The sequence below is a fragment of the Aquarana catesbeiana genome, linkage group LG07, assembly GCF_042186555.1.
Source record: "Aquarana catesbeiana isolate 2022-GZ linkage group LG07, ASM4218655v1, whole genome shotgun sequence".
In the NCBI taxonomy this organism is placed as follows: domain Eukaryota; kingdom Metazoa; phylum Chordata; class Amphibia; order Anura; family Ranidae; genus Aquarana; species Aquarana catesbeiana.
Window position 1 is genome coordinate 269,687,933 of NC_133330.1, and position 15,526 is coordinate 269,703,458.

The window sequence follows — 15,526 nt, forward strand, 5'->3', positions numbered from 1 at the left end:
CGTTTTGATTTTTGTGCACGTGATTTTGCTGCGATTTACATTTTTTTGGCCAATTTGTTGTTGGGCAGATTAAAAAACGTATTGCGTGCTTTTCTGCAGCTTCTCTATTGAAGTATATTGAACCAAAAAAGCACCGTTTTGCGTGAACGTGTCCCATAGGAAACCATGTAAATGAACTGTAGTGTGTTTCTGCAAAAAGCACCAAAAAATACATAGATGTGAACCAGGTCTAAGATGTTTAGTAACATAATGGGGGTGAAAAAAACTAAAATTAGCCCTTTATAGTACAAAAAAAAGCAAATAATCACTACTGTAAGGGGGTTAATTTTTTTTAGTGTAGAACTGTGAAAGTAAAATTTGCAGTTGCGATTATTTGCTCTTTTTTTACGATAAAGGGCTCATTTTAGTTTTTTTTTAACCCATTATGTTACTGGCCGATTAATCGATTATGAAAATAGTAATCGATTAATTTCATAATCGATTAGTTGTCGATTAATCGATTAGTTGTTTCAGCCCTAGCGGCAACTTCTTCTGACACTGCCGTTGCTATGGAAACCTGACCTGAAACCTATTACACTGCTTGTGCTGCACTGAGCATGTGCGAGATCTGCAAGGATGAGATCCAGGAAGAAATACAGTCTGGCTTCAGATGCCCGCACTTAAGATGGCCACAGCCTGCTGTAAGTTTATAAAATAACAAACTACTGCTATACACTAACAAAACAGACCTTAGTTTACAGACTAACTTTACTAGAATACATTAAGCTTGTGTATTATAGAGGTATTTTTATTTAAAAAGTATAATTTCGGCAGGAACACCACTTTAAAGTGGTTCTAAAAGCTAAAAAAACAAAAACAAAAAAAAAAAAAAACCAAACCTTAACTTTTATCTTAATGCATTCACTTACCCAACTCCTACATCGATCCAGCGGTGCGCCCAGCTGCAGTTCTTCTCTCCCTCCCTCACCGGCATGGCTGCTCTGTGCAATACTATTGCACAGAATGGGGGAGTATAACATTTTTTTTTTTTTTTTTGCCTTTAGAAAAACGCTTTATATTAATACAAATACATTTGCAATCAATTATTATTTTATTTATTTTTTAATGCAAGCAGTGTAAGTATCTGCATATAAGCTAGTGAACAAATGCTGTACAGCAGAGCTCAGACGGAGGAGAGGAATAAGCTGCACATCAGTTGTGCTGCAGTGCTAATGCATCAACAAAGGACATGCTGGTAGGAGGAGAAAGCAGTGTGACAGACAGAGGAGCTCATCAGTGTGCTACTTTTCCTTTTACAAGACCTGTAAGTGTTACTTAAAGAGGAGCTCCAGTCTCCCCCCAAAAAATGAAAATACAAATACTGTAGCTGCTGACTTTTAATATAAGGACACTCGCCTGTCGAGGGATCCAGCAATGTCGGCACATGGGTCGATTCTTTAAATCAGCTTTCGGGTGCAGGTGCCAGGCATCTTAGGTATAGGAAACAGTCAGTGAAGCCTTCACAGCCGGTTCCCTACTGCACATGAGCAGGTCCTGCTGTGCTTTGAGAATGGTCCCAGTCTTCTGGGACCTGTGTGTATGTTCCAGAAGGCTGATGGGGGGGGGGAATAAACTTCCTCGTAGATTGCCACAGCTACTGACACGAAAACAACTTTCAATGTTGCTGGCATCTTGCTCAGTGCCGCTTCCCTGAACTTCCCATTGGGACCGGTATGTCATTGTAATGTCCAGTCAATCTATTAGCTTGGAGAAGGGAGAGAGGGAGAAGAGGGGCTCCTTGCCATCTTAGGCCTAGTAGACATGACTCTAGTCCCTGCATGCAGGTGCAGATCAGAAGCCTGCCTGCTGCATTTAGTTTGGCTACAAAGTGGCAGAGGTCTCACCCAAGACAATGGACATTGGGTGATGGGAGGTTTGCTCATGCTCAGTAAAATTTCTCTGTTATTTACCAAACCTGCTGATATGATGATGCAGCATGTGATAACATGCACTTCCAATGCTATGTGCTGTACTTTGGTTGGCCCATAGCTGTCCAGCTTTTGCAAGTAATCCTTACAGAAGACACAGAAATGAGAGAAACAGAAGCTTACAGGAAATCAATGCCATCCCAATCAGATGAATGTGTGTAAGACTAGAAGAGCATGGAACAGGAGTTCAGAGAATTACAGATGTAACCATGTCATACCTGACTTTACCATAAATACAGATAACAAAAGTTGCTCTTTCACATACCTTTGGGCTCCAGTCTGGATCAAGCTTTTTTATAGTCTCTATATATTCGCGCATTGCCTGCTGCTGACTGTAATCACCCAATGACTTCCATGCGTCCCTGAAGGAGACAAAGATAGAAAAATCACAAAACATGTAAGCAAATTACAACAGCACCAAATTTCCCTCAATACATTTTTTTAATGCAAGTTGTCTGGCTTTTACAGTGGTCCAAAGGCAATAATTGTACACGGACCTGTGACAAGTATGCAAACTATGCTGCCACCGCCAAATGAACCAGCAACTATCCAAAATTCGGTGTCACAGATGGACCAAATTTGAGATATATCCCCACTCACCATTAACATACAGCAGCAGCCCTGAAGAAGGAGTGGGGGGGGGGGGGTATTTGTTCCCCCCAAAATGCGTTGGCTTGATCAGTTTTTACTACTCATTTACCTCCATTTTGTTTCTAATTGGATGCCGGGCACTTGGTTCACCTACCCCTACAAGTATGCAGATTAGGAATTCTTCACTAGCTACGGAGGAGTGGAGTAGTCACAAGTAGCTCCTTTGTAATTCTTCTACATGTATACAACTGTCAGAGGAAAAAACTAGCACAGATAACAAAAAGGGTTGTTTTTCTGACACCTTACCCAGCACACAATGTGGAAGGGGGGAGGAGGGGCGGGGCAGATCAGCAAAGCATTTGTGACAGTAAAGCATCTGTAAGCTTTGCAACAAAATTTATGAAAACCCTGCAACTTTTTCATTGTTCTAGATAATGCGCCCAACAAAATCAAGTAGTTCTTAATTTATGACACCTCACAAGTTCACTGTATGGTGCTAACGTTGCAACAAATTCATAAAGAACTACCGCCATAGCATTGACAAGGAAAGTGGAGGAAAATGAGGACCCTTCATGTTGGGAGTAAATTGTGGATTTTGACGTGTGTGATTAAAACTCATGTCATATCTTTGGGAAAAATCTGCAACTAAATTTGGCTTTACACTCCTCAAATATCCCACGGATATCCGACAAGTTTCTATTTCTCTCCCAACTTCTCCAAATAGCTTATCTGCCTTAGAAATTCCACCAGTTTGCAAGAGATGCTTGAAGCAAATGTATATACATACACCATACCGGCACATAAAGGAGTTCTGCCATCTGTCACACAGAGTTGATTTACTAAAACTGGAGAGTGCAAAAATCTGGTGCAGCTCTGCATAGAAACCAATCAGCTTTCAGGTTTTATTGTCAAAGCTTAAACAAGCTGAAGTTAGAAGCCGATTGGCTACTATGTACAGCTGCATCAGATTCGGAGTGCTATAGTTTTAATAAATCTCCCCCAGTACGACACTCTGAATTCCCGGGAACGCGTGTTGCAATACACTGCAGGCAAATGCAGCATGACCTATTTTTATACATGATGAGGTGCAGAACACCTAATGCAACGTGCAGGTAAGCATGAAATGCACATGCTCTGGTAAACTGCATTCTTGTGTGAATCAGCCCTAATTCAAGTACTGAGATCAAACATCTGGATAGCAGTCACCTTATCTGCAATATATTAAAGGGATACTAAAGTCTTGTTTTCTTTTTTTCCCCTTTAAAAATAACAAACATGTTATACTTGCCTGTTCTGTGCAGTGGTTTTGCGTCCTATGGCCCATGTGCACCTGAGCACACACCTTGCTGGTCATCCACAAAACCTGGACACAGGGTTGGAGATTCCATCCCACCCAAGATACTATGGGATCTCAAAACTACAGAGCCCCATTCAGGTATACCAAAACCTGGAGAATGATGCACAAGCAGTTCTCTACTCCACAGCTACACTTTGTAGTCCTGCACAGAGCACAACCTTTGTCCTCTAACTGACCATCTTTAAAGTCACAGAGTCCCATCCTGTCAGTACAGCGTAAGGCTCATATATATTTGGACATAGGCACAATTTTTCATACTCTCCCTCCTAGATTGTAAACTCTAACAAGCAGGGCTCTCTGATTCCCCCTGTATTGAATTGTATTGTAATTGTACTATCTGCCCTAATGTTGTAAAGCACTGTGCAAGCTGTCGGCACTATATAAATCCTGAAAAATAATAATAAATAATAATAATAATAATAATAATAATAATAATAATAATAATAATAATAATAATACTTTTGGCTCAGTATGCCACCAGAATAAATTTAAAACAAAACAATCCAAATGAATTTGAAGCGCAGAATTTCATCTTTAATTCAAGGGGTTGAACATACAATATCAAAAACAAATTTTAAGAACTGCAACCATTTTTATTTATACAGTCCCCCCCCCCCCTCCATTTTCAGTGGCTCAAATGTAGTTGGAAAAATGAATATAATCATAAATAAAATGTTTATTTTTAATATTTTGTTGAGAATCCTTTACTGGCAATGACTGCCTGAAGTCTGGAACCCATGGACCTTACCAAAGACTGGGTTTCCTCCTTTCTGATGTTTTGCCAGGCTCTAACTGCAGCTGTCTTCAGTTGTTCTTTGTTTGTGGGTCTTTCTGACTTTAGTCTTGCCTTCAGCAAGTGAAATGAACGCTCAATTGGGTTCAGATCAGGTGATTGACTTGGCCATTGCAGAACATTCCACATTTCCTTCAAAAAGCTTCTGGGTTGCTTTTGCAGTGGGTTTTGGATCATTGCCCATCTTTACTGCATTTGGCTGAATCTGGGCTGCCAGTATATCTCTAAACACTGCAGAATTCATCCAGCTGCTTCTGTCTTCTGTGGCATCATCAATAAACACCAATGACCCAGTGCCAATGGAAGCCATGCATGCCCATACCATCTCACTGTCGCCAGCATGTTTTACAGAAGACCTTGTGTGCTTTGGATCATGAGCTGTTCCAAGCCTTCTCCACACTTATTTCTACCAGTTATTCTGGTACAGATTAATCTTATCCGCCCAAAGAATGCTTTTCCAGAACTGGTCTGGCTTTTCTTTTTTTTTTTAGATGTTTTTTGGCAAAGTCTAATCTGGCTTTTCTATTCTTCAGGCTTATGAATGGTTTGCACCTTGTGGTGAACCCTCTGTATTTGTCCTCGTGAAGTCTTCTCTTGATTGTAGACTTTGACAATGATACTCCCACCTCCTGAAGAGTGTCCTTCACTTGTCTCGAAGTTGTGAATGGGTTTTTCTTTACCATGAAGAGGATCCTGCAATCATCCACCACCACTGTTTTTCGTGGACGTCCAGGCCTTTTTATGTTGTGAAACTCACCAGTGCGTTCTTGTTTTGTTTGAAGTTTTACAATGGTCTGTTTAACCTGCATGGACAGCTCCTTTGAACGCATGATGTAGGTTCACAGCAATAGATTCCAAATGCAAATACCACTTAGAAATCAACTCCAGACCTTTTACCTGCTTAATTGATGAAGAAATAATGGAGTAGCCCACACCTGGCCATGAAACAGCTTTTGATTCAATTTTCCAATTTAAAATCTCAGTTGTACCCGATTAATATTGCATATGTATATTAGCCCAAATTAGAACACAGAGATATAGGAGTCCAATAAAAAAAAAAAAAAAAAACAGCATGCATTGTTTTTACGGCGGGGAACAGAAGCTTCTACTGACAATAGAAAATAAAGTTAGGCCCAAACACTTTTTAGGCCCGCTGGCTAGCCAGCTCCTGGGAATAGTCCAGCCCCACTTCTGACTGCTATCTCCATTACAGCAGAAAAATTAACAATACAGACTAAATGGAGCATATGATATAAAAAGTTCCAATAAATTAATTTTAGTGCTGGAAAATAATTAAAGGAATGTATAATGTAAGGTGAATGAGTAATTACCCTTTCAAGTGGGCCTGTCACAATAAATTAATTTACATTATGAAATAGAATAGATTATGAAAATTATATTACTTTAGTATTTGAATCTGAAAGACAGCATTCAGCAGCCAGTGTGTGGCAATATCTTTGTGTGTGAGGTCAGGGACCTTGCTGCAACTCCATCTATTGACTGTGTAATGCATCAATGCGTGTGAATCTGTCACTCCTAAAAACAGTATTTGGGGGGGGAATCAGGTAGGTGAAGACACTCTTGAGAAAACACATGAAGTATGGCAGCAAAGTACACGTATACTCTAAGGAAGTGTATCTCAACGCCAGTCCTCAAGGAACCCCAACAGGTCATGTTTTCAGGCTTCCCATTATTTTGCACAGGTGATTTGAGCATTATTTTGCCTTGGTAATTACCACAGCCGTTTCATCTGAAAGAAATTCTGAAAACATGACCTGTTGGGGCGCCTTGAGGACTGGAGTTGAGAAACACTGCTCTAAAGGCCTAGTTTTACACTTGTGGCCGGGGTAAAAACATGGTTGAGATTAATTTTTACAACCCTGTTTGCCAGCCGCTCACACTGTACATAATCATCATCCAGCCTGTTCTGGGTTTGGGTCCCATATGCGTGCGCCCCTGCTAACCCACACAGTCACTGGCTACAGCAGGATTTTGTCAGCAGGTCCTGGCCAATGATTTATAGCTGAGGCCTGTTGATCGGCTGTGGCCAATCATAGCACAGAGTCCTGTTTCTTCTCCCAGGGTGCCACGGACGTCATTGTGTGACGAAACGCATCGGACGAAGCAATGTGCCAACATCACTGCGCTTCTTGCATCCCGGAAGGATGGGCTGTTATGACTTAGCTGGCTGGCTTGTGCATTACAAATGAAGTCTTAAAATCTCCTTGATGTAAGTGCAATTTTTTCTTGATACAATCAATGTTTTTAAGGGTTTTTATACTATGGCAAGTATATATATATATATAATTTTTTTTTTTTTTTTTTAGATTTCCCGTGATCGTGCCAACTTGAGGGTGGATCTCTATGCCCCATAAGTTCCCTTGGATGGATAAAGGCCCTGGCTGGGTGTCACTGACCTTCCGTATTAGGAGGTCCATGCAAGCTGGTAAACAAAAACACTTTAAAAAGGTGGAAGTGGTAGCTTAAGGATCACACACTTTATGGTGATGGATGGTGTGGATACAGTTGAAAGGATTTTTAACACATAGGATTTATAGCACAGTTATCCACCTTTGTTAAGGGAGAAAAATCAGCCAGATCTGTAAATAAAAGCAGCACATATTACACTTGTTAGACACACACAATTAATCCTTTGATTGCCCCTTGATGTCAACCCCTTCCCAGCCAGTGCCGTTATTATCTTATCACTGTATTAGTGTCACTATTAATGTCAGTGCACCTCCCAAGGGTCTGATAGATATATATATATATATATATATATAGATATATATATATATATATATCTATATATATATATATATATATATATATATATATATATATATATATATATATATATATATATATCTATATATATATATATATATAGATATATATATATATATATATATATATTCTATATCAATCATACAGTGGGGCAAAAAAGTATTTATTTAGTCAGCCACCAATTGTGCAAGTTCTCCCACTTAAAAAGATGAGGCCTGTACCTCAACTATGAGAGACAAAATGTGGAAACAAATCCAGACAATCACATTGTCTGATTTTTGAAAGAATTTATTTGCAAATTATGGTAGAAAATAAGTATTTGGTCACCTACAAACAAGGAAGATTTCTGGCTCTCACAGACCTTTATCTTCTTCTTTAAGAGGCTCCTCTGTTCTCCCCTCATTACCTGTATTAAATGGCACCTGTTTGAACTTGTTATCAGTATAAAAGACACCTGTCCACAACCTCAATCAATCACACTCCAAACTCCACTATGGCGAAGACCAAGGAGCTGTTGAAGGACACCAAAAACAAAATTGTAGACCTGCACCAGGCTGGGAAGACTGAATCTGCAATAGGCAAGCAGCTTGGTGTGAAGAAATCAACTGTGGGAGCAATAATTAGAAAATGGAAGACATACAAGACCACTGATAATCTCCCTCGATCTGGGGCTTCACGCAAGATCTCACCCCGTGGGGTCAAAATGATCACAACAACGGTGAGCAAGGGACCTAGTGAACAACCTGCAGAGAGCTGGGACCAACGTAACAAAGGCTACCATCAGTAACACTACGCCGCCAGGGACTCAGATCCTGCAGTGCCAGATGTGTCCCCCTGCTTAAGCCAGTACATGTCTAGACCTGTCTGAGGTCTGCTAGAGAACATTTGGATGATCCAGAAGAGGATTGGGAGAATGTCATATGGTCAGATGAAACCAAAGTAGAACTGTTTGGTAGAAACACAACTCGTCGTGTTTGGAGTAAAGAATGCTGAGTTGCAACCAAAGAACACCATACCCACTGTGAAGCATGGGGGTGGCAACATCATGCTTTGGGGCTGTTTCTCTGCAAAGGGAACAGGATGACTGATCCGTGTACATGAAAAAAATGAATGAATGGGGCCATGTATCGTGAGATTTTGAGTGCAAACCTCCTCCCATCAGCAAAGGCATTGAAGATGAAACGTGGCTGGGTCTTTCAGCATGACAATGATCCCAAACACACCGCCCGGGCAACGAAGGAGTGGCTTTGCAAGAAGTATTTCAAGGTCCTGGAGTGGCCTAGCCAGTCTCCAGATCTCAACCCCATAGAAAACCTTTGGGAGTTGAAAGTCCCTGTTGCCCAGCGACAGCCCCAAAACATTACTGCTCTAGAGGAGATCTGCATGGAGGAATAGGCCAACATACCAGCAACAGTGTGTGACAACCTTGTGAAGACTTACAGAAAACGTTTGAACTCTGTCATTGCCAACAAAGGATATATAACAAAAGTATTGAGATGAACTTTTGATATTGACCAAATACTTTCTTTCCACCATAATTTGCAAATAAATTCTTTCAAAAATCAGACAGACAGACAGACAATGTGATTGTCTGGATTTGTTTCCACATTTTGTCTTTCATAGTTGAGGTATACCTATCATGACAATTACAGGCCTTTCTCATCTTTTTAAGTGGGAGAACTTGCACAATTAGTGGCTGACTAAATACTTTTTTGCCCCACTGTAATACACACCTCAAAATTTCAAGTCCTGGGCTACCAGCCAAGCCTTAAGAGTTACTTACCACCAGTTGCCCCACCCAAACTCTACACACCCCTAATCACGCCCTCATAAATTATCTCAAGAAATGACATTGTTAAATGCTTTATTTAGGATCAAGTTACAAAAAATAAATATTGCCAAAAACTTTACCAATATTAATCTCCCTGACAATGCAGCGCATCTATGCCTCCAATTAACCCCCCCCCCCCCCAATCCAGCACATGCTTGTTCTTAATCCCACGCCCCCCCCTCCTTCCTTCCTTCCAACACACATCCTGTCTAATCCCCCATTGTACCAATGCCTCCAGCACACTGTCATATTTACCATTCTGCAGCCACAGGTGCCAGTCATCGGTGCAAACTGAGGGCAGACAGAGAGCAGGAAGGAGGCGGAGGGGGCACTTTAATATCTATTGAAATGCAAGGTCTGTGTGCCTTGGCGGAGGTGTGCAGCAGGAGGGAGGCGGAGAGGGGTGGTCCCAGGTGGCTCTTTAATGCCTATTGAAGAGCACGCTCTGCAAGCCTGGGCGGATACGTGCGGCAAAAGGTGGAGAGGGGAGGTCCCAGATGGCTGACTCTATGTGTTGCAATGGCAGTGCTGCGTGCCTGTGCTCGGCGGAGGGGGGGGGGCTATACATTCCTTTGTTTACTTGCCAAATGTGAGTAGGCAAGACACACACACACACACACACACACGATCATAGTTTGTATAACTTTCACACAAACCAATCAATATATACTTACTGGGATTTGTATTTATCTTTTTTACCAAAAACATGTAGCAGAATAAATTGTCATAAATTAAGAAATTAGATTTTTAGAATTTTTTTGCCCCCCAAATAAATCGTCTCGTTTATAGAACAAAAAACCCAGTGGTGATCAAATACCACCAAAAGAAAGCCATTTGTGAGAAAAATAAATAAAAAGCACCACACACAAAAACACACAAGGCATACAGGAGGAGACAGGATCACCTCTTGAATACCTGTCAGCCACCCACTTCACCGCAGACCACTTTTCACAGACTATGCAAGTGCAAACAAGCCCTGAACCAAACTACCAAAGTCTGCAGAAGTGACTTTTGGCTTACACGTCTTCTACAGGCATTGTATTATAGAAGAATTAGTATGTGTAGAGAGATTTGGTCTGTCCAATCCACTATTGCTTAAAATGAAAGAACAAAAACCTGGTGCATAAAGCACGGTAAACCCCTCATGGATTTGACAGACCAATACGGAAGTAAACAAAAAAAAAAAAAAAAAAAAAAAACAAAAAAAAAAAAAACAGTTTTATTAAAACATTAAAAGTACGTAGGTAAACATATATAGCAGTTTGAAAAACATAAAATTCACAGATTCATAACACGTAGTACCCTAGACAACACATGATCCATGTCAAACAAATACTGCCCGTGGAATTCTGGCGTGGACACCTTACATGTTTCGGACTGATTATAGTCCTTCAGAGGTTTTTGTTATATGGGTAATAGTTCTACAATATAAATGCATATTAGAAATACAGTAACAGTTTTAGATGTAAGCAATTCGTATAAAGAAAGATTGTGTGTCCTCACAGCAAGCTGCTTGCTGTGGGGGCACCCGGCAGGAGCCAGGAGTGCCAGCGAGGGACCCAAGAAGTGGAGGATACAGGCTGCTCTATGCAAAACAATTGCACAGAGTGGATAAGTATGACATGATTTTTTAAATTTTTTTTTTTTTTTTAACAAGAGCTTTAGTATCACTTTAAATGAGTGACTGATCCACCATCAGTGAATGTTTGGAAAGCAGACATTGATGTCCATTTAAATAATTTTTGGAATGCGATTTACCTGTAAAGGCCTCCTTTGGGGAGACATTTAAAAAGGCCTGAAACTAGGGTTGTCCCGATACCACTTTTTTAGGACCGAGTACAAGTACCGATACTTTTTTTCAAGTACTCGCCGATACCGATTACCGATACTTTTTTTTTAATGTCACGTGACAGTGTTTTTTTTTTTTCATTTTTTTTTTTTTTTTTAACAGTGCTTGCTTTTTTTTGGGGGGGGGGGGGGAGGGGGTGAACGTTGTATGTGTGTGTTATTTTTTTTTTTTTTTTTTACAATTTTTATTTTTTAGAATAATATTTCTTTTATTGTTTTTTTTTTTTTTTTTTTTTTTTTTTTTTTTAATCAGCCCTTTTGGGGGGCTTTGGTGAGATATCAGGGGTCTTAACAGAGCTCTGATATCTCCCCCTTGAGACAGAGAAAGAGACAGAGGATAGAGATTCCCCAGTCCCTTTCTCTGCAGCGTCAGCTGCACTGACAATGAATGGAGAGAAGACCGCAGCTTCTCTCCATTCATAAACTGACACATCGTAATCACAGGAGATTACAATGTTTCAGTTATGTGAATGGACAGAGTCAGCTGACTCTATCCATACACAAAGGAAGGAGGAGGGGGAGGACGGAGGAACTGAGGGGGAGAACGGACGGGACAGATAAGAGCAGAACGGAGGGGACAGATAAGGATAGAGGAATGGAGGGGACAGCTGAGAGGGACAGAGGAAAGGAGGGGGCACGGAGGAGGATGCAGTGACAGTCAGCTGTGAGCGATCACCGCTGTCTGTCACTAAAGCTGGTGAAAGCCGCCGGGGGAGAATCTTGTAACTCCCCCACGCGCCGATCACAGCTGACAGTTCAGGTATCGGGGGAAGCATCGGGAGCATTTGCCCGAGTACAAGTACTTGGGCAAATGCTCGGTATCGGTGCCGATACCGATACTAGTATCGGTATCGGGACAACCCTACCTGAAACAGCTGCTGGGAGCTATGATGTCAGAAGCCACAGCAGACTCAGAGTGGTCACCCAAGTGACACTCTATAGTATTTCTCTTCGTTTCTCCCCCGGCAGGTGCATTAAGTAATAAAAAGGGGTGGAGGAGCCATAGAGAGTAATTAGACACTCCCAGAAGAGGAAAGCACTATGATGTTCCGGGAGGGCAGGGGCTGAGCTAAGGAATGGACTCTTTCTGAAGAAGTCATATTTGTAAGCAAGTTCAGAGCCATACTGCAAGTTAATAAAAAATGATTTTTTTTTATGCTTTCAATAAAAGGAAGAAGGTTAGTCGCAGGTCTCTCAACCCAAGATTTCAATGCAAAAGGTCCAAGGAAGGTATTTCCAATTATAAAAAAAAAAAAAAAAAAAAAACTAAAGCAGCCAGCACAGCAGTGGATAAAGTTGCAAAAATGACAAATTGGGTGGAATGTGCAGCGCTTATGTGATCATGTAAACCATAACAAATAATATGAGTACAAAAAACGTGAATAAATGATGTGCACAAAAATACTCCAAGCAGTCCTCTATTATGACATGTGATGTCTATAAACAAAGGAACTTGGATGTGTGACGTCCAAAAAAGAAGAAAAAAGTCAGTGACAAGCTTCAATCATGTGTGAGGATAATCCTCAGTCACATGTGGATATAATATGGTGATAGTCTTTAACTTCAAATATGTATGGTGTAATAACAGTTAATAGTAGGTCCACCACCAAAGACACCAGAAGCTGCTTACCAGAGGGATTGAACTCAAATAGGTGTACACCTAGTGAGTCAATCAAGCTTTGTGGTATACTATACCAAGGGGATCAGATGCTCTATCCAGATATGACCTCCAGATGGACCTCCGAACAAGTGTAAGGTATGGATGGACTCAGTAGATATAGGCAGTCAGCCCCATCATTAAAAGAAAGAGGAAGTAAGTTTTAAACTTAAATTGGTGTGAGACCGTCTCGATTTCGAGATCCAAAAAGTGAATTTTAGATGAGCTAAATTCATATGTCAATGAAATCCCCCGATCGTTGTCATTTAAAAACACAAAGAAATCCCTGAGGGATTCGGGGGTGCCATCCCATAGGAGGAGGATGTCGTCTATATATCTGGCCCACAGTACCAATGAGGGCCTGTGTTCAGAATAGACGACGTCCTCCCATTTTGCCATAAAAAGGTTGGCAAGGCTAGGGGCAAATTTAGCCCCATAGCTACACCCTTCTGTTGCAAGAAAAACTTTTGGTCAAACCAGAAGTAGTTGTGTTTGGTAGCAAATTGCAATAGCTCAATAATATATTCACTTTGTTTATTGGTAATGGAATGGTCCCTGTTCAGAAAATGTGTGACCGCTTCTATACCTCTGGTATGGGGGATACAGGTGTACAATGATGCCACATCTGCAGTGGCCATCAGCAGGTCCCCCCCCCCCCCAATCTCCACACTTTCAAGTAGCCTAATGGTATCAGTTGTATCCTTAAGATACGATGGAGTGCCTTTGACCAATGGTTGAAGGTAGAAATCAATATATTTAGCGATACGTGATGTTACAGAGTCGATTCCACTTATGATTGGTCGACCCGGAGGGTGAACAGGATCCTTGTGGATCTTGGGCAGATGGTACATGATTGGGATTCTAGGTGCAGTAGGTACTAGGTAAGCCTTTTCTTTTTTATTTAGAATCTGCTCGTTAAAACCTTTTAAAACTAGTTGGTCCAGCTCTTTTTTATATTGGGCAGTAGGGTTTCTGGCAAGTTCCCTATATGTGTCCTGGTCACTTAATATCCTATACATTTCTTGCATGTAGTCCAGTCTGTCCTGCACAACTATGCCTCTGCCCTTATCGGCAGGACGGACAACAATGTCTTTCCTCTCGCACAATGATTTGAACCCGAGCATTGGAAAGGACTGGTTATATGTCTTTTTGGGAGGAAGCTTGGCTAAATCTTGCAAAACTAAGTCCCTAAAAATGTTCACGGCAGGAGCTGCAGGTACAGGGGGGCTGAATAAAGACAGATTAGACAGCCCTGAATGTACCATGCCTGAAGAAGCAGCTCTTTGAAATTGAGAAGACGTATTAGAAGCTAGAAAACGTTGGATATTAATCTTCCTAATAAATTTATGGACATCTATAAAAGGTGTGGAATTTGTCTAATTTCTTTTGGGGGGCAAATTTTAAACCCTTGTCCAATATCATTTCCTGAGTGGTCAATTCCTTAGTGCTTAAATTAAAAACTCCATTGCCTATCATGTCCTTTTTCTTTTTTCTTCTCTGGATTCTCCGCCCCCCTCTAGAACCTCTTTTGGGTCCGAAGACCTTTTTCTTCCCTGTGTGCCCAGACGAAAATCCTGGTTTCCCTTGGGATTTAAATCATATCGATTTTGACTTAATGAAGAACGATTATATTCATTCCGGTTATATGAAGGATCCTCTCTATGACGGAGTGGAGAAAATCTGTTGTACACTGGGATTGACGGATGGTCACAATAACGAGAGTCATAGGGGGGTGGATTATCATAGGTTCACACAGGGGACCCGTTGTATCCATAATTTCTATAATCGTCATAATGAGGAGTCTGATGGTAGTGTTGATTGCCTCTGGAGCGACCTCTACCTCCCCTCTTATTCCGATTATTGGCCCGTCCACGATGTGGTGGTGGAGGGGTAGGATAACTGGGATGCCTACCTCTCTGTGGACCTAAATGACCTACAGGTTCATGTAAGTACCCTCTAGGTGTAGGTGGGGGTTTAGGTTGTGTGAGACTGGAATGGCTGGTGTTCACCATATTATTGACAGCATGGGGACCATTTACGACAGCTGTAGAAGAGACTTCAGGATTGGTGCTCGCTAACAATGTCTTTTGCCAGCCGAAAACCAACCCTGATTTATAATCCCCCGCATCTCGAGAGTATTTTTTGTGTTTTTTATTCTTTTGCTTTCTATCTTCCTTCTCAAGAAAAGACTGAAGATTAGAGGAAAGAGAATGATACTCTTGGGAATTTTTGAACTGTAAAAGCTTATCTTTCAGTTCTTTTATCTCTCTATCCAGGACTTGGGGTCTATTTTTCTTCTTGGAATTCAAAAACCCCAAAAATTCGGTACCTGCATCATTGAAATATTTGTACCAAGAGTCCAAGTCTGGATCTCCTTGCTGTGGATGGATGTCCCATCTCAGACTTCTTGGGACCATATGTTCTGATATGTATTGCTCCAAGAAGGCAACATCCCATTGCAAGTGTAGCTCAGAGACCATGGCATTTTTAAGTCTCATAAAAAGACCGCCTATCTCCGTATCATTACCTGCAACGGTGAACAGGCCCTCAGTATTAACCGTGCGTGCTGCTCGATATTCAAATACATCCTTCTTATTTGAAAAAGACGTAAATAAATGTGCAAGTGTATGAACTTACAAAAAGACTGCAGATGAGCACATAATTTATTATTCACGTTTTTTGTACTCATATTATT

The 15,526-nt window shown here is 41.0% G+C and overlaps 1 protein-coding gene across 3 annotated transcripts in view; it reads right to left on the reverse strand.

Moving 5' to 3' along the window:
- ACBD6 (acyl-CoA binding domain containing 6) overlaps nt 1-15,526 on the reverse strand; it is a 146,594-nt gene that overhangs the window by 99,663 nt on the left and 31,405 nt on the right. For all 3 annotated transcript variants that reach the window (XM_073593333.1, XM_073593334.1, XM_073593335.1), the window contains exon 3: nt 2,233-2,329. In XM_073593333.1, the coding sequence (XP_073449434.1) occupies nt 2,233-2,329 (97 nt within the window). The remainder of the gene's footprint in view (nt 1-2,232; nt 2,330-15,526) is intronic.